The following is a 17,067-nucleotide window of genomic DNA, read 5'->3' on the forward strand; positions in this document are numbered from 1 at the left end:
GGCGGCTGCGGATATCGCAGCCCTGCTGGGCGGGGGGCGGCGGCGGGCGGGACGCGGCGGGGGCCGGGCGGGAGGGCTGTGGGAGGGAGGCGGCGACGGCGGTGGGCGGGAGAGGCCGGCGGGGGGGTGGGGGACGGCGGAAGGACGCCGGCGGGGGCCGAGCGGGAGGGAGGCCGGCGGCGGGAGGGAGGCGGGCGGGAGGGCCGACGGCGGCAGGGGCCGGGCGGGAGGCGGCGGGAAGGAGGCTGGCGGAGGGTGTCGGGCGGGAGGAAGGGGCAGGGGTGTCCCAACACCTTGAGGCTAGTTTAGTCCATAGTCCAAAGTTTAGTCCATTTATTTGGTTGTTTAGGGACTAAAAATGAAAAAAAAACAGTGAACTAAAGTTTAATAAAGCATGGGAATAAAACGGTGGGTCATTAGTCCTATCTTATCCTCACCCTCGTCTATCTCTTCTTTCCTTTTCCCCCTTCGTCTATCTCCCGCGCTCCGGCCCGGCAGCCGCCGCGGCGCGTGCTACCCGCTCTCTCCCGCCCTCTCTGAACCCAGGTGACGGACCTCGACGCCGCGCCGGACGTCTCCACCACCAATCAAACGAACCAAACCAGATCACGACCAAAACCACGGCATTTCGCGGCAAAGTTTGAACTCTCGTCTTCTCTGCTCCCCGCCTCCCCCCATTCCCATGGCAACGCCTCCCCTCGCCTCCATTTCCAGCCACCACCGCGCCCCACCACCATGGCCACCTCCCAAGAACACCACCAACCCACGAATGAAAATTCGGTGTGGCGTGCTCGCGCCACCGGTGGGTCAAGTCCTGGAGGCGGCCGCCGCTTCTCCAAGTCCAATGAGGTCCAAGAACCGGTCCAATCGGGTCCCGAGCTCCGACGTGAACCTGCAAATTCAGCGACTCTGTGGGGCGGGCGACCTCACTGAGGCTGTGAGGCTGCTGGGCTCCGACGGCGTTGATGTGCGGAGCTACTGCGCGGTCATTCAGCTCTGCGGAGAAGAGAGGTCGCTGGAGGCTGGGAGGAGAGCGCATGCCGTGGTACGCGCATCCTGTGGTGGAGCCGGTGGAATTGGGAGCGTCCTTGGGAAGAGGTTAGTTCTTATGTACCTGAAATGCAGCGACCTGGGCAGTGCAAGAAGGGTGTTTGATGAAATGCCTCCTCAAGTCGCTGATGTCCGTGTCTGGACTTCGCTGATGAGTGCGTACGCGAAGGCGGGTGATTTTCAAGAAGGCGTTTTGTTGTTTAGGCAGATGCACTGCTGTGGGGTTAGTCTGGATGCGCACGCCATTTCCTGTGTTCTGAAGTGCATTGCCAGTTTGGGCAGCATCATGGACGGCGAGGTGGTTCGTGGGTTACTTGAGAAGTTGGGTCTTGGGGAAGAATGTGCAGTTACTAATGCTCTGATAGCCGTGTACACAAGGTGTGGCCGGATGGAGGATGCAATGCAGGTATTCAACAGCATGCATTCCCGGGATGCCATCTCTTGGAATTCAATGATTAGTGGTTGCTTTTCAAATGGATGGCATGGAAGGGCTGTTGATCTTTTCAGCAAAATGTGGTCTGAAGGTGTGGAGATCAGTTCAGTGACAATGGTCAGTGTTTTGCCTGCTTGTGTGGAATTGGGTTATGAGCTTGTTGGAAAAGTCGTGCATGGTTACTCTGTGAAAGCTGGATTACTCTGGGAGCTTGAATCTTTGGAGAGAGGAATAGATGAAGTTCTTGGATCCAAACTGGTATTCATGTATGTGAAATGTGGTGACATGGCCTCTGCAAGAACGGTATTTGATGTAATGTCATCAAAAAGTAACGTGCATGTATGGAATCTGCTAATGGGTGGCTATGCAAAGGCTGGTGAATTTCAAGAAAGCCTCTTACTTTTTGAGCAAATGCATGATCTTGGCATTACCCCGGATGAACACACCATTTCATGCCTTCTGAAGTGTATAACTAGTTTGTTTCGCGTCAGAGATGGCTTGATGGCTCATGGGTATCTCATAAAGTTGGGTTTTGGGGCACAGTGTGCAGTTTGCAACGCACTGATATCCTTCTATGCAAAATCAAACAGGATTGAGGATGCACTCGAGGTGTTTGACGGAATGCCTCATCAGGATATCATTTCCTGGAATTCTATAATTAGCGGATGTACTTCCAATGGATTGAATAACGAAGCTATTGAGCTGTTCTTAACAATGTGGATACAAGGACAGGAGCTGGACTCAGCTACATTGCTAAGTGTTCTGCCGGCTTGTTCTCAGTCATGCTATTGGTTTTTAGGGAGGGGGCTTCATGGTTACTCAGTGAAAACTGGATTGGTTGGGGAGATATCTCTTGCTAATGCTCTTCTTGATATGTACTCAAATTGCTCAGATTGGCATAGCACAAATCAGATATTTGAAAGCATGGATCAGAAAAACGTGGTGTCATGGACAGCAATGATCACGAGTTATACCAGGGCTGGGCTGTTTGACAAAGTGGGTGGGTTACTTCAAGAGATGGTATTAGATGGTATCAGACCGGACGTCTTTGCAGTCACCAGTGCCCTTCATGCATTTGCTAGTGATGAATCTTTGAAACAAGGAAAATCTGTCCATGGATATGCCATCAGAAATGGAATAGAGAAACTTCTTCCTGTTGCCAATGCACTTATGGAAATGTATGTGAGATGTGGGAATACGGAAGAAGCACGGTTGATTTTTGATCGTGTGACGAACAGGGATATAATCTCATGGAATACACTGATAGGAGGTTACTCAAGAAATAATCTTGCCAATGAATCCTTCAGTTTGTTCATTGACATGTTGCTCCAATTCAAACCTAATGCAGTGACCATGACCTGCATCCTTCCGGCTGCCGCAAGCCTTTCGTCCTTGGAGCGAGGTAGGGAGATACATGCTTATGCACTACGAAGAGGATATCTGGAAGACAATTATACATCCAATGCTCTGGTGGACATGTATGTTAAGTGTGGTGCATTAATGGTAGCTCGACTTTTGTTTGACCGGTTGACTAAGAAGAACCTCATATCATGGACCATCATGATAGCTGGATATGGCATGCATGGTCATGGGAAAGATGCTATTGCTCTCTTTGAACAGATGAGAGGCAGTGGTGTTGAGCCAGATTCAGCTTCTTTCAGTGCCATATTGTATGCTTGCTGCCATTCAGGTCTTAGAAATGAGGGATGGAGATTCTTCAATGCTATGCGAAATGAACACAAAATAGAGCCCAAACTGAAGCACTACGCCTGCATCGTTGACCTGCTTAGCCATACTGGAAATCTGAAAGAGGCTTTTGAGTTCATCGAGTCAATGCCAATTGAACCTGACTCAAGCATCTGGGTCTCATTGCTGCACGGATGTAGAATTCACAGGGATGTCAAGCTTGCAGAGAAAGTAGCAGACAGGGTCTTCAAGCTGGAACCTGAGAACACAGGGTACTATGTCCTTCTTTCCAACATCTATGCCGAGGCTGAGAGATGGGAGGCTGTCAAGAAGCTGAAGAACAAGATTGGTGGTCGGGGGCTACGCGAGAACACTGGCTGCAGTTGGATTGAGGTCAGGGGCAAGGTTTATGTCTTCGTCCCGAACAACCGGAATCACCCACAAGGGAACAGAATTGCAGAATTCCTGGATGATGTTGCCAGAAGGATGCGGGAAGAAGGCCATGATCCTAAGAAAAACTATGCTCTGATGGGCGCGAACAATGCAGTGCACGACGAGGCACTTTGTGGGCACAGCTCCAAGCTCGCCATCGCATTCGGCGTGCTCAATTTGTCGGAAGGGCGGCCAGTCCGCGTGACAAAGAACTCAAGGGTTTGTAGCCACTGCCATGAGTCTGCCAAATTCATATCCAAGATGTGTAATAGAGAGATCATCCTGAGAGATTCAAGCAGGTTCCATCATTTTGAAGAAGGCAGGTGTTCCTGTAGAGGGTACTGCTGAAAGAAAGATCAGTCATGTAACTGTAATTTTGTTTGTTCATAGCATAGAGTACATATGTTGCTACGCAGCACCACATGATCTTTGCATATACAGTGATTTTTCTTTAAAAGAATTAGAGGTGACATTTGAATGCTGTGGGAAGATTCATTTGTAAGAACAACAATTTTGCGTGTACCAGAATAACCAGTTACAATCCCTAGAAATGTAAAGAAATAAAAAGGGTGAATACATTTCAACACCTTAAATGTCAAATCATGTCTTTCAGCAGAAAGGACAGTAGAAGGAAGACCAGCTGATTTTGTCAAACTATTTGGAATGGTGCAGGGTGGACAGAATGTTCTTGCTCTTAGTTGCTCCTGGCTGTTTGCTCTTGTGCTTGTTATTTCTCTTGTGGCTTGTAAGATTTCTTCAGATGCAATGTCAAAATCCAGTAGCTGAAATCTGCTGCTGTATGGTACTCTGAAATCTGGTGCTTCAACTCTAAAACAAAATGAAAATGAAAATCCTTCAGTCTCGTCGCCTGCGACGGCATTGCAGCCAAGGGTTTACTGCACAAACCACAACAACAATTCAGCAGCCTGGAACCTGGATAAATCTGGTGGTGGTGAACAGGGCCACACCAAAAACTCGAGTTGCAACTGCAGAAGAACGAGGAAATCTGAAACCTTCGATGGCAATAAGTGAAACACAAGCACGCCCTCAATCAATGCAAGTGTATGGGCAACTGTAAGTGATGGCTAGCTTAGCTAGGAGATGAACAGCACTGCCATGGCGTTCAGCCGCTGGCGTGGTGCTGTATGCCCAAGTGAAGTCTGAAGGGCAAGCCACTGGATGGTAAGTGTGACGTAGACCGCCACGAATAACAGAATCGATACCTGTCCTTGCAGGGATGTAGCGCCAACTGACGTAACTCCAAATGCACGCTGAAGCATTCAGACAGTACGAAGTCTGAAAGTTGCAGACAAGAGAAACCCGTGTGTCGTGTTCACGAATGCACACCAAATAACTCATTCCTGGACAAATTTTCATACAGTAGGAAGTCTGAAAGTTGCAGAAGCTCTTCTTATTTTCCAAACTCAAGCTCAGATTAACATGAGACGGGACTGAGATGACTATTATTAGCTGTTTTTCTTGAATCTGCCTTGTAAAATCTCAGGAATTTGTCAACCATTTCCAGAGACTTTTACTCCTTGGAAGTGCACAAATCTTGAGAATAAGAAAACATCGACACTTTCACAGTGAGAAGCAAAGAAATTCTCTAACTTGATAGGTCTCCGTCTCTACCTTTGCAGAGACAGAAGCAGCGTGGCTATCACAATTCAAGCCCAAGGAACAAGGTTGTCACACAGCTAGCAGCAGCTTCAGAGCATGGCAAAGACCGCAGTCAGGCAGTCGCAGCCTCACAGGTCCAGCTTGCTGGGGAGGTACCATGAGTCCACGGCCAGGCTGCTGAAGGATTCAAGGACATTACCCTGGCTGGCGACGATAGCCATGGATTATCCCGGACTTGTGGTTCATCGCCGGCAGGACGGGGCTCCTCTTCACTGTCTCCGCGTTCTTGGAGAACCCGACCTCGCTGCCGATGCCGAGGTCTTTCTTCATCATCTGCGCAAGGAGAGCAATTCGATCAGGGCAGGGTGAAAATGATAAAAGAAACTAAAAAAGGACTAATGCTCAACTAATCAAATAACAATTAACGAGGCATGTCCATTTTTTTTTCCTTTCGGAACTGACAAGGTCCCTTATCCTACTCGAGTAACCGAATTACACTAGTCAATCAACCCGTGCTCCCGCACGAGCTAATATTTTTTAAAACTATTGAACTTAAAATTTATTTAGAAATTAAACTTTAAGCTAATAATAAAAATTATTTACCTACTGCTATTTTATTTTTTAATACTTCAATACAAACTCATATAGATATGTACTTATCTTTGTCCAGCAATAATTGATTTTTAATTAGTAATCATTCACACTTTTTTTTATTTTGTATTGCACCTCCATACATTATGTTTAGCATAAAATTAATACTTTTCATCACTTCCTCATATACATGTATAAATGGTCTACATGGTGACACTCATCATGCGTATATACCTTAACTTAGTATTTCTATATTAACAATGACATAAATAGGTAATTTAGAATCATATATTAGTTTACTTTTGGACATTTTTGTATGACGCACATGAAGATAATTAGATTAAGATTTGGATGTTTACTTTAGGTTATTTTTAATGACAACATACGTGGGTAACTTAGATACAAATTTAGAATGACATTTTAAGTTATACCTTGTAATGATATGCGTGAGTAAATTGGATGATGATTATGGAGTTACTTTAGATTATTTTCTTAATGCAGGGCTCGGTAATTTAGATATAGTTTTTGGGTTTAGTTTAGAATAATTTCATAATGATATTGTGGCTGACTTTTTTTAGAAAATATAATAGACCAATGACTACGATTATTAGAGTTTACAATATGGATGTTTGATTTTGATGTTTGTGAGAATTTCTAAGATTTGTCTTTTTTCTAGCGTGTCTCGTGAGAACAAATGCAGAGTCTCCAATAGAAAAAAAGAGACCATATTGCTACAATACTATTACCTTGAGTTACCTCTCGTTTGTTAAATATTTAAACACAATACTTATACAAATATATACTTATTATCTTCATCCGATTGTGATAGCTTTGAATTAGTAACTACTCTATAATATTTTCATCCATATTTATTATCTTTAACTTTTCATTTTGCATCGTAAGTACGTGCTTGAATTTGTTTAATGTACTCTAAGTTTGAGCTATAATTTTAACATAGAAATCTATTTTCTCATCACTTCCTCTATATCTTTATAAATGATAACACACACATCATGCGTATGCCTTAATTGTTATATCATATATCAATAGTGTAAGAAATAGATGATTTAGAATCATATATTGGTGTACATTTTTAATTAAGGTGATTTGGATTCAAATTTAAGGTTACCTTATGTTATTTTTAACAATGGCATACGTGGGTAATATAGATGCAAATTTAAGGCGTTACTTTAAGTTATTTTTTAGTATTAGTGGTGGTGATTTAGTTGCAAATTCATAGGGTTATTCTAAATTATTTTTATAATGGCATAAGTGGGTAATTTTGATGAAGATTAGGGGTTACTTTAGTTTATTTTATATAATGGCAGAGGTGGGTAATTTAGATTTAGATTTAGGAGGTTACGGCTATTTTTAGGGTAATTTTTTTAAAAAATATAATAGATCCAATGATTATGACTATTTGAGTCTACCGATTGATAGCTAGATGTTTTGCTTTTATTAGATTTATAGGATTTCTTTCTTTTTCCATATCCCAGGTGGTTCACCTAAGCCTCCAATGAGTAATAGTAAGATTGTTGATTCCAACAATCGAGATATAAATCTTGCTGTCTAAAAGCAAAGCAAAGTGGTGTTCACAACTACATTGCAAATTCAGAAGAATCAGAACTGAAAACAAACAGATCCTCAAAAGGTTCATACACATGGCCAGACGTATCTCCTTATTTTGTCAAACACCAAATTGCATGCCTGCTTAGTAGAAATGGCCAGACTCTAAGACTGCATCAAATATATTAGTACAAATGTGTAACCAACAAATAAAGGAACAGCTGTACTTGCTTGCATAGTTTTAGCAGTGGCAAACTTTCAGAATATTTAATGAGAAATGGACAACAGAAGTCATCCTAATGTCCACAATGTTTGCTCTCTCGATACGACATAAAAGTAATGTAGCCATCCAATTCATAACTTTCTGGCACTTCCCAAATCTTCACTAATTCATATAACTCTGCCAAATTGAGATGTCGATCCTGTGAAGGCTTTATGCCCTTTCTACCTACATCGATAATAGTGGATTCAGCAGGAACTTAAACAACTCATCATTCATTTCTCGATCAATTTGAAACCTCTCATGAACTCTACGGGCAGATTCACACCGCTTCTCATCTCACATGCAGGCATTGTGAATAACCGCGACCTTTTCCTCAAAATTCTTTCCAGAACTGGCGCCCTACATTGACTCTGGCGTATGAAATTGAATTTGGATTTCTGTCGACGGCAGCAGCGCATCAAGTTGTGCAGCGGCCGGTCAACGGCGGCGGCCGCAGGCAGACGGCTGGGCTCTGCGGCGGCGAGATGCTTTGCTCCTCCCCAAACGGAGCTAGCAACGAACAGCGAACCAACGGGACGAATGAAACGGGGGTGCCGGCTTGCTTACTTGAACTGTTGAACAAGACGATGCCAGGGACGAAGGGTGACTTCAGAGTCCGGCCCACGCGGTGGTGAAGGTGAGGAGGTGGACAAGCCGTGCATCCCATTTCAGCTGTGCAGCTGGCGTCCCGCAGGCGCGACGCGTTGCCGCCCAGCGGCACGGCGATGATGGCGCAGCGGCGGTGTGTGGTCGTGGGCTGGAACACGGACACAACAGGTGCGGCGCGCCTTGCCCGGGCTCATAAAAGCCCATGCGCCGACCGGCCCATGGACCTAGTCCCACTAGTCCCTTCGTCTACCTAGCTCGCTGCCACCCACCCACCAGCGCGCCGCTCTGCTCCGCCTCCGTGTTCCCTCCATTCCATTCCATCCCTCTCCCGAAACCCTCGCCTTCCCCCACCACAAAAACAGCTACGCAAAGGCGAAGGGGGCGAGGAGGGAGCGGAGATGGTGGTGCGGATCCGGCTGGCCCGGTTCGGATGCCGGAACAGGCCCTTCTACCGGCTGATGGCCGCCGACAGCCGCTACCCGCGCGACGGCAAGCACCTTGAGGTCCTCGGATACTACAACCCGCTCCCCGGTAAGCCTAATTCATTGCTCCCCGTCATCAAATTGCTTTGATTTGTTGACACATCAAATAACCTAGCCTTGCAGCAAGGATGGGCAGGGACAACTGACGAATATGCTGTTTTGCAGGGAAGGATGGTGGCAAGAGGATGGGGTTAAAATTTGACCGGGTGAAGTGAGTATACCAGTACTCATTGTCCTTCTGTTACAGGAAACAATTATCAAATCCTGGGCTTCCGCTAATCGTGGTTTCCCTGTTTTCGGTGCATTAATAATTGGTTTGCATGCTCTGTTGTGGTGTTGTGCATCCTCTGAATGGCTATTTGCAACAAGTATTATCTTGTGTCATTCAAATGTATGCCCTTTTCAAACCTTATCAACTTGAGATCAGTCGGTAGAAGCCAACTTTAAAATTTTATCAACATTTTAGTATTTTTTAGCCTTTCCATCTGAATACTCAGATAATATCTGGAGTGTGCTAGCAGGAGGTGAACTGGCCACTGAAATTGTTCGACTATGCATAGGCATAACAGGAATGGAATGGAAAACTGTGTGGCCTAGGCTTTTGATCCAATTTTTAGTAACTGCTTTATAGTTAGCCAGTTTTGTGGCTGCTCATGCTGTTTTCCAGCTTTTGAGTTCGTTGTTGATTTTGGTCGATATCTGTTATCGACTTATGGTGCCTGTGAAAAATTAGTGTGTATAAAAGAAAGCGTTTTGACAGTAGGAAGATTGATTGATCATCTGTAGAACATGTATTTTGTTCTAGAAGATGGAATGAAGCTGCAAGATTGTACTGGAACTTCTATTAGGTTGCTACTCTCAGATAAGTATTGTCTTGCTGCAGGTATTGGTTGTCCGTTGGGGCACAGCCTTCAGATCCTGTGGAGCGCATGCTCTTTCGTGCAGGAATTCTTCCTCCACCTCCAATGCTAGCTATGGAACACAAGGGCGGGCCTCGGGACAGACGTCCTATTGATCCTATGACTGGATGCCCTTTGGACATTGAAGGCCTCACAATTGTTGATGATCCTAATACTCTGGATGGTGAAAATGGAGCATCGGTTGAGGAGACGGCTTGAATGAGGCATGAAAATTTTATGCTTTAGTATAACTATGCTAGATAAGAGTTGTTTTACCACTTGTGCCCTTTAGTTGGGTCAGGAGCTTGTTACTGTTTCACAATGTGAGAAGCTTTTTGCTAAGTAACTTCTGAACGATCATTACTTTATGCATCCAAAAGTTTAGTTCTTAGTATGCTTCTATTTTGCTTTTTCTTAAATATTCTTCACCGTATCTCTGTGGAATGTGGACCTGAAACTGCACAGATTTATCTTTCATAGGTTGTATGTGGGATTTTGAAAGCTGTATGTTTTTTTATTGTCACGAGCTTGCAATGGGCCCCTTTGAGGGTAGAGTGAGGGCTAAGACAGGATTATGGTTTAGGGTTGATTGTGATAATTTTGAGACCTCTGCTTTCGTTGTGAGGTAGATGGTTGGTACCTTCTCATCATGATTAATTTCGTTGAAGCATAAAGTTGGTTGCCCAAGGATGGTTATTCTTTCTTGTCATACCCAATCAGAAGTAATGCTTTTATTCAATCTGATAGGAATGACGATATATTATTTTTCTGGACTTGCAAAGATAGCAACTGGCATCTGTTTAGATACCTATGCTGTTTGTTTATACCAACAAAATGGTTAAGTTATCTGAAGTAACATCAAGTGCAAGTGTCACTGTGTGTGAGAGATTGATGCCTTTCTTGTACTGGTCTTATTGCTGCAAGACAAGTTTACCTACCTGGAAGTAATGTTCAGAGTCATATGCCCAAATAGAATAATTCTTCCTAGTCCATCAGTAGAAAACGTTCCAGTGTCAATTGTAGTTAATTCCAATTATTAAGGGTGCTCGAGTTTTGGATTTCTTTGTGTTGATTGCAGTGGTCTTATGCTCTAGTTACTTGCAAAAAAACTTTGCAAAGTATCATGTGGACCATACATGAACATAGCACATAAAACCAAGGCTCTTGACTCGTGCACAGTGAGGATTGTTTAAGATTGATACAATAACGTATATCCAGTCAGGAATTAAGGTATATACATTCTAGCAAGTGTTACTAGTACACTAGCTAGAGCCCTAATACCAATTTCACTTTTATCCCTTGCATTGTTACATAAGGTATTTCTTCTCACTGAGGCCACCCCATGCACGCAAAATGCTAAAGCAATCTCACCAAGTAACCTTTCCTTTGACACCTGCAACCCAAAACATTTTAAAGCCTGCAACCATGTCCAAAGTCTCTTCCCAACTCTCCAATCCTGTGAATTTGTGACAAGTGAAACCCAAGTCAGTGTAGTGCTTCAAGATCTGCACACCATGGAAACGCCAAGAAGTTGCAGTTCATCGTCATGCTTGCTGATGGTCGTGCTAGCACTAGCCCATTGGTGCAGCATCGCAACGGCGAGCTGCAGCTTCACCGTATCCAACTACTGCTCCCAGCCCATCTGGCCGGGGACGCTCGCCGGCGCGGGCACGCCGCAGCTGCCCACGACGGGGTTCAGGCTCGACCCGGGGCAGACCGTGCAGGTCCCGGCGCCGACGGGGTGGTCCGGCCGGTTATGGGCGCGCACGGGCTGCGCGTTCGACGCCGGCGGCAATGGCACGTGCCAGACCGGCGACTGCGGCGGGCGCTTGGAGTGCGCGGGCACCGGCGCCACGCCACCGGTGACGCTGTTCGAGGTCACGCTGGGGAAGGCCGCCGGCGACCTGGACTACTACGACGTGAGCCTCGTCGACGGGTACAACCTGCCCGTCGTCGCCGTCCCGCGGCCGCGGCAGGGCGCCGGCGGCTGCAACGCCACCGGCTGCACGGCCGACCTCAACCGCTGTACGTGCCCTGCGTGCGTGCGTCCATGTCGTGTGCTAACTACCAGCCCTTTTGTTGCTCTGTGAATGTCTGACACGTAAATTATTGTCTGTGTGTGGCAGCGTGCCCCAGGGAGCTGCAGGTGGACCGCGGCGGCGGCACGGTGGCGTGCCGGAGCGCGTGCGAGGCGTTCGGGCAGGACCAGTACTGCTGCAGCGGCGCGTACGCGACGCCGACGACGTGCCGGCCGACGGCGTACTCGTCCGCCTTCAAGTCGGCGTGCCCGCGCGCGTACAGCTACGCCTACGACGACGGCTCCAGCACCTTCACCTGCGGCAGCGCCGCCGACTACACCATCGCCTTCTGCCTCCCTCCCTCCGGGTAATCTCGCCGCGAAATACGACTCGCCATTCATCTTCACTGAACGTTGCAAGTAGTAACGCACCGATCAGTGATCACTGGTCACTGGTCACAACTCAGAAATCCACAAGCACTGAAATGTTCAGGTTCCATTTCCTTATCTGTTGGCGCAGGTTGCAGAGTCCCGGAGCCGTACCCCTCGGATCGCCGCCGCCGGCCTATGGACAGAGCACTAGTGGCGGCACCAGCGGCGCCGCTGGCAGCACGCCCCCTCCTGCTATAGGCAACAATGGCGTCGGGAGCATCAGCCCACCGCCTCCTACTACTGACAACAATGGCGTCGGGAGCACCAACCCACCACCTGACAACAATGGCGTCGGAAGTACAAACCAGCCGCCTGCTAGTACTGACAACAATGGCTTCGGAAGCACCGATCAGCCGTCTCCGGCCGCCACCTACGGCGCTGGAAGCACCGATCAGCCGCCGTGGATGATGCTGTCGTCAGCGAGCATGCTGCACGAGCAGCTGTCGCTTGTCTTGCCTGCAGTGCTCTTGTTCCTCCTCTGGTCGTTCTCACCATGAACGTTGTCACTTGTCAGGCACAGCTCTTGTAGGATTCACTGACAGTAGCTCCCTGGACTCATGTACAGTAGCAGTAGTAAAATCCATCAGGCCCAATTGAGAAGGAAACATGTACAGATTGATTTCTTTTATTCGGATTATAGAAAATAAAGACGACGTTCAGTTATTCCATGAATTCAGTTACTTTGTTTCAGGTTGATGTTCAGGTTTTCAGAGCCCAACTGTGAGCTTCACTGAATGTTCAGTTTTTTTAGTTCACCTGCAGTTTTTTCTTAAAAAACCGTAGCCACCATCACAATTCTCAGGCAGACGAAGAAGAATCAGCGTAATCAACTAGTGACAAATTTACATGAAATTCAGTTTCATCGTATAGTGTTTGTTACATGTCATGTGATCTACTGTCATGAGGGGACAACAATGGGAGCCGGCGGCACCGACTCCTCCAACGGCCAGCACTCCCACTCGCCGTTCTTGTTCTGCGACAGGGAGAAGTGCTTGGGCGTCCAGACCTCCCCCTTCTCATTCCTCTCCTTGGCAAGCTTCCTCGCTTCGTCCTCCACCCGCCGCTTCGCCTGCCGAGCTTTCTCCCAGTCCTTCTTCAGGAGCGCGTCGCTGACCTCGCCCCACACCACGGCGGATTCCGAAGGCGCCAAGCCCTGCGAAACATGTTGCAACCATGTCAAACTAAGTTTTCTCAGATTGAAACAGAAACTCTAAGTGCTGCATTTTTTTCAAGTACCTTGTGGTCTTGGACCACCGGCGTGGTGAGTTTGCTAATGGCGCGCTGGGCGTCGTAGAGCACGGAGACCTCGCCGGTGCTGACGTCCTTGAGCGAGACGGTCCTGTCCCAGAACCCATCGATCTCGTAGATCGTCTCGTCCCTCGACGCCGACCGGAAGACCCTCCCCCTGACGCACCTGGCGTCGCCGCCGAATCCCAGGAAGGAGCGGCTCCGGCAGTAGCTGAGCTGCGCCTCGAGCCCGGACTCCGCGCACACCACCCTGACGTCGCCGGACCACTCGACGGACGGCGCGGGCAGCAGCCGGATGAGCAGGTTGGGGCAGTCGACCTCGTAGCGCTCACCGTGGCGGGGCAGGCGCAGCTCCCGCCGGCCCCGCACCGCGGCCTCGATGCTGGCGCCGTGGAACTTGGGGACGGGGCTCTGGCACCAGACGAGCCGCACGTCGCCGGCGGCGTTCGTGGCGTGCAGCGCCGAGACGGGGGGCCGGTGGGAGACCTGCTCGAGGAGGACGTTGAGGCCGCCGGAGCCCGCGGAGACGTGGTGCGTCTCGCCGAGGACGGGGTTGTAGGGCGCGAAGCCGAAGATCGGGGGGCGGGTGGTGGAGATGCTCCAGGCCACCACCGACGTGAGGCGCTCCAGGCTGTCCTTGCCACGGGCGCAACGGCCGAGGAGGTCCTCGCCGGCGCAGTACAGGCCCTCGCCGTACATCTGGAGCTGCGACTTGGGCAGGTTGAACGTCGCCGGCAGCTGAAAATTTTTCAGAAAGAACATCATTTCGTTTTCGTCGGTATGTGATTCCAATTCAACATTGCTGAAAACTTGAAATGGCGCCAATGATTGTGAGGATCGTTCTTGCAGGACATTCCCAGTGCAGAAATTCTCTTGTAAATGAAACTAGTCATCGTTCATCTCGGGTTGACGCAGTGGTGCGTTGACGAGTCCTCGTCCGCAGCGGCAGTCAGGTGAGACGAAACAATGATCATTTCCAGATTCAAAGTCAGAGGGAACAAGCATCCTGCCTCTACACTGCCCGTTTCGAAACTTGTTTCGTTGCCTACCTGACCCACGCCCTCACCTACTGATCTTTCTGCCACGTGCAAAATGCCCTACCATCTGCTATTCCGTCGCTGTCAGCCTCCCAAATCATGCTGATTTTCAGGGTGCTCCTAATTACTCGAAGCAATTGGGTTAAGCAGTAGTAGTGTTTGCTCGTTGCGTTGCATGCAAGTTCAGTTTGGTTCGGTTGCTTTTTTTTTAAAAAAAAAAAAGTTCAGTTGAGTGAGCATTTTGGAGAGAGAGAGAGAGAGAGAGAGAGAGAGAGAGAGAGAGAGAGAGAGAGTAGCCGTAGCCGTACCTGGAAGTGGGAGAGGTCGGATCCCGGGCTGACGTTGCGGAAAAGGCTGAGCACCCGCCGGACGAGGTTGGCCGGGCGGAGCTCCGCCGCGAGGCCGCCCTCCAGCGACAGCGGCGGCGTCAGCACCGCCGCCGCGCACGCCGCCGCCTCGCCCTCCGACTCCACCTGCATCGATCAAAAACAGCTTTGGTCAGCCACAGAAAATCCGGCGCGCGTACGTACGCTCACGGGCTGGCGGCGACCAACGTCCGTCGTGAGCTTGCTTGCGTGCAATGCAAATGGGATGGTAGTAGCGTCACAAGTGACCGGCTGACTTAGTCGTGTTCCCGTCAGGTTCCGTTCAGAAGCAGCTACTGTTATTTTCTTACAATAGGAGAAACAGCTACTTGTATTATTACGCTATCGTAATCTCTGTCATTAACGGACAGCCGAGTCTCAGAGGGGAATCCGAGGCAGCCAGCGGAGGGCACGAGGCCGGCACGCTCTGCAACTGCAAGACTGCGATTGCAAGAGCCTGCCTCTGCGTGCCGGCGCGCCGCGCCGCCGGTCGAGACGCTGACACTGCCGAGCACAGAACGGCTTGGTTTTTCGGGCGGAGGCGGCGTCCCCAAGGAAACAAAAACGGAACGGGACCATTGAGAAAATTTGGCCGGGCCTGCGAAGGTTCCAAATGGCTCGCGTCGTCTCCTGCATGCGTTCGTTGCTCTCGAGGCGCACGCTCATGGCTCGTGAGGAATATTTTATTTCGGGAAAAAAAAATGGCTTGTGAGGAAACGGCTAGGAGAAGGGGCGGCCCGTTCCAAGAAACGCCTCCCCAGCTCGGCCGTCGGCGTGTGTGCTGACCGAGAAATCTTCATGTGTAGAATATTTTGTAGTCGTAGGTAAAGGGTGTGGTGTATTCTTCGTACTATTCTTTGAGATAGAGAACGTCGTTTCTTGTGCGAAGAAAAAAGGGCAACATGATCTTAAAAAAATGGCGAAAAAAAGAGAAAAGGGCAACGTGATTCAAAAAAGAAAAGGGCAACATGAGCCGAAGAAAGAAAGGAATAAAAGAAAGAAAAGGGCAACATGGAAATGGAATCACGGATAAAGATAGTACCATCGCCGCAGCCGGTGGCGCGTCTCTGGTGAGCTGGTGAGAGATGAGAAAGGAAGGCAGCGCCGGCCGGCCGGCGGTAGGCCGCCGCGGCCTGCAGACGGGCCACCGCTCAGAACGCGCGCGGCCGCTGCCCGTCGGTCTGGACTCTATAGTTTATCGGACGTTGTTAACGCGGCTAAGGAGTAATAAGGAATATAATAGCAGTAGAGTGAAGGAAAGGAGCCGGAGATTAAAAAAGAACCCCATCGTCTCGGTGCCCGCTCGTGGCGACGAAAGGAAGGAAGAAAGGAAGCCGCGACGGCGACGAAAGGCGAACGCGCTTTTTGATTCCTCTATCCCCGGCTCCGTTCACATTCTATTTTTTTTCCCTTTCTGCTCTACTACTGCGCTCCGCCCGTGGCTTCGCTTTGGAAAGACGCCGTGGCGCTCCAAAATCTCCGGCGGGTTGGCCGGCGCGGCGGCTGTCGTGTCGTGTCCTTTAATTTCGCGCCTGTTGCCGCGCATGCCGGCCGTTCGTTCTCCCTCGACCGGGAGAAAGCCGGCCGGCCGGCCGGCGCGGTGGAGCCATGCGCGGCGACAGAAAGGGAAAGCCACGAACGGCACGGCGTGTGATCGAGCGCGCACGGCGCACGGTAGCCGCGCGTTGCGTTAGGAAATAGCTGAACGGAACTTTCTTTTCCTTGAAGCAAGTTGGAAAGCTAGCGATCGAGGGGAGGCCTGGCCAGACGTCGCCAGGCGGCGGCCGTACGTCGCCCATGCCGGAATCTTCGACCAACGGGCCCGTCGTCACCGTTGCCGGCGACGGCGGTGGCGATGGCCGGCGCCGGAGAGGGAATCGAAGCGGGGGCAAATTATATATAAAAAAAAGACATGGCGGGTGTTCTGAGATCAAACTGTGCTCCGAGCTCCAGAGCTCGTGATCGAGAATCAATGCAAAGAGCGGACAGAGGCGAACGTACCATTTGGGGCGCGCGGGAGAGAAGAATCTGATCCGAAGGCAACGAAGCTACCGCCGGCCGACGACCAATCAATCCCCCTTGTTGGATCCCTCTCTTCTTCCGATCCTCTCTACTCCTGCCGGCCGGGCTAGCTAAGAATAAGCTTCTTCTCCCCCTCTTCCCGGGCTCGATCTAGCTCGGCGGTTGTTCGTCGTCGACGCAAAGAAAAAAGAATACTGAGCTCCTCCTCTCCGCCGATCCCCTCCGCCTTTCTTTGGCAAGCTCCATCGCCCCCGCGTCTATTTATATCCACGCCTCGCGTGCCCGTCCCTGTCCGCTCTCTCACCCCCCCCCCCCA

The 17,067-nt window shown here is 49.4% G+C and overlaps 4 protein-coding genes across 5 annotated transcripts; 3 read left to right on the forward strand and 1 right to left on the reverse strand.

Moving 5' to 3' along the window:
- Window positions 1–682: 682 nt before the first annotated feature.
- LOC101778577 (pentatricopeptide repeat-containing protein DOT4, chloroplastic) lies at window positions 683–4,387 on the forward strand. The gene is made up of 3 exons (XM_022827793.1): window positions 683–1,859; window positions 2,283–3,820; window positions 4,274–4,387. Exons 1-3 carry the CDS (start codon window positions 683–685, stop codon window positions 4,385–4,387), a joined length of 2,829 nt encoding a protein of 942 aa, XP_022683528.1.
- A 4,100-nt stretch (window positions 4,388–8,487) lies between these two features.
- On the forward strand, window positions 8,488–10,021 carry LOC101778176 (30S ribosomal protein S16-2, chloroplastic/mitochondrial). Its single transcript, XM_004973896.4, has 3 exons — window positions 8,488–8,780; window positions 8,897–8,942; window positions 9,615–10,021. Exons 1-3 carry the CDS (start codon window positions 8,648–8,650, stop codon window positions 9,847–9,849), a joined length of 414 nt encoding a protein of 137 aa, XP_004973953.1. The 5' UTR covers window positions 8,488–8,647; the 3' UTR covers window positions 9,850–10,021.
- Window positions 10,022–10,161: 140 nt separating this feature from the next.
- Window positions 10,162–12,775, forward strand: LOC101777763 (thaumatin-like protein 1b). The gene is made up of 3 exons (XM_004973895.3): window positions 10,162–11,655; window positions 11,757–12,015; window positions 12,168–12,775. Exons 1-3 carry the CDS (start codon window positions 11,145–11,147, stop codon window positions 12,574–12,576), a joined length of 1,179 nt encoding a protein of 392 aa, XP_004973952.1. The 5' UTR covers window positions 10,162–11,144; the 3' UTR covers window positions 12,577–12,775.
- Window positions 12,776–12,880: 105 nt separating this feature from the next.
- LOC101777083 (oxysterol-binding protein-related protein 4C) lies at window positions 12,881–16,995 on the reverse strand. 2 transcript variants are annotated; one of them, XM_004973894.3, is made up of 4 exons: window positions 16,731–16,995; window positions 14,673–14,837; window positions 13,316–14,065; window positions 12,881–13,232 (listed from the first exon to the last, which is right to left on the reverse strand). In XM_004973894.3, exons 1-4 carry the CDS (start codon window positions 16,731–16,733, stop codon window positions 12,978–12,980), a joined length of 1,173 nt encoding a protein of 390 aa, XP_004973951.1. In that variant the 5' UTR covers window positions 16,734–16,995; the 3' UTR covers window positions 12,881–12,977. The 2 variants fall into 2 exon arrangements, with proteins under 2 accessions (XP_004973951.1, XP_004973950.1); XM_004973893.2 differs by lacking the exon at window positions 16,731–16,995 and having other exon boundaries at window positions 14,673–14,843.
- Window positions 16,996–17,067: the final 72 nt, after the last annotated feature.

This window comes from Setaria italica, chromosome VI (genome assembly GCF_000263155.2).
Source record: "Setaria italica strain Yugu1 chromosome VI, Setaria_italica_v2.0, whole genome shotgun sequence".
NCBI classification, from domain to species: Eukaryota; Viridiplantae; Streptophyta; class Magnoliopsida; order Poales; family Poaceae; genus Setaria; species Setaria italica.

What these genes read in the sequence shown, in the direction of transcription:
- LOC101777763 (XM_004973895.3), top strand. Translation starts at nt 11,145, where the DNA reads ATGGAAACGCCAAGAAGTTGCAGTTCATCGTCATGCTTGCTGATGGTC. An exon ending in CACGGCCGACCTCAACCGCT is followed by an intron (nt 11,656 to 11,756) that starts GTACGTGCCCTG and finishes TGTGTGTGGCAG; the next exon opens with CGTGCCCCAGGGAGCTGCAG. An exon ending in TTCTGCCTCCCTCCCTCCGG is followed by an intron (nt 12,016 to 12,167) that starts GTAATCTCGCCG and finishes CTGTTGGCGCAG; the next exon opens with GTTGCAGAGTCCCGGAGCCG.
- LOC101777083 (XM_004973893.2), bottom strand. Translation starts at nt 14,843, where the DNA reads ATGCAGGTGGAGTCGGAGGGCGAGGCGGCGGCGTGCGCGGCGGCGGTG. An exon ending in CCGACCTCTCCCACTTCCAG is followed by an intron (nt 14,066 to 14,672) that starts GTACGGCTACGG and finishes AAAAATTTTCAG; the next exon opens with CTGCCGGCGACGTTCAACCT. An exon ending in CGGTGGTCCAAGACCACAAG is followed by an intron (nt 13,233 to 13,315) that starts GTACTTGAAAAA and finishes CATGTTTCGCAG; the next exon opens with GGCTTGGCGCCTTCGGAATC.
- LOC101778176 (XM_004973896.4), top strand. Translation starts at nt 8,648, where the DNA reads ATGGTGGTGCGGATCCGGCTGGCCCGGTTCGGATGCCGGAACAGGCCC. An exon ending in ATACTACAACCCGCTCCCCG is followed by an intron (nt 8,781 to 8,896) that starts GTAAGCCTAATT and finishes GCTGTTTTGCAG; the next exon opens with GGAAGGATGGTGGCAAGAGG. An exon ending in TTAAAATTTGACCGGGTGAA is followed by an intron (nt 8,943 to 9,614) that starts GTGAGTATACCA and finishes GTCTTGCTGCAG; the next exon opens with GTATTGGTTGTCCGTTGGGG.
- LOC101778577 (XM_022827793.1), top strand. Translation starts at nt 683, where the DNA reads ATGGCAACGCCTCCCCTCGCCTCCATTTCCAGCCACCACCGCGCCCCA. An exon ending in GGGTGGCTATGCAAAGGCTG is followed by an intron (nt 1,860 to 2,282) that starts GTGAATTTCAAG and finishes ATTGGTTTTTAG; the next exon opens with GGAGGGGGCTTCATGGTTAC. An exon ending in GCGTGACAAAGAACTCAAGG is followed by an intron (nt 3,821 to 4,273) that starts GTTTGTAGCCAC and finishes GGAATGGTGCAG; the next exon opens with GGTGGACAGAATGTTCTTGC.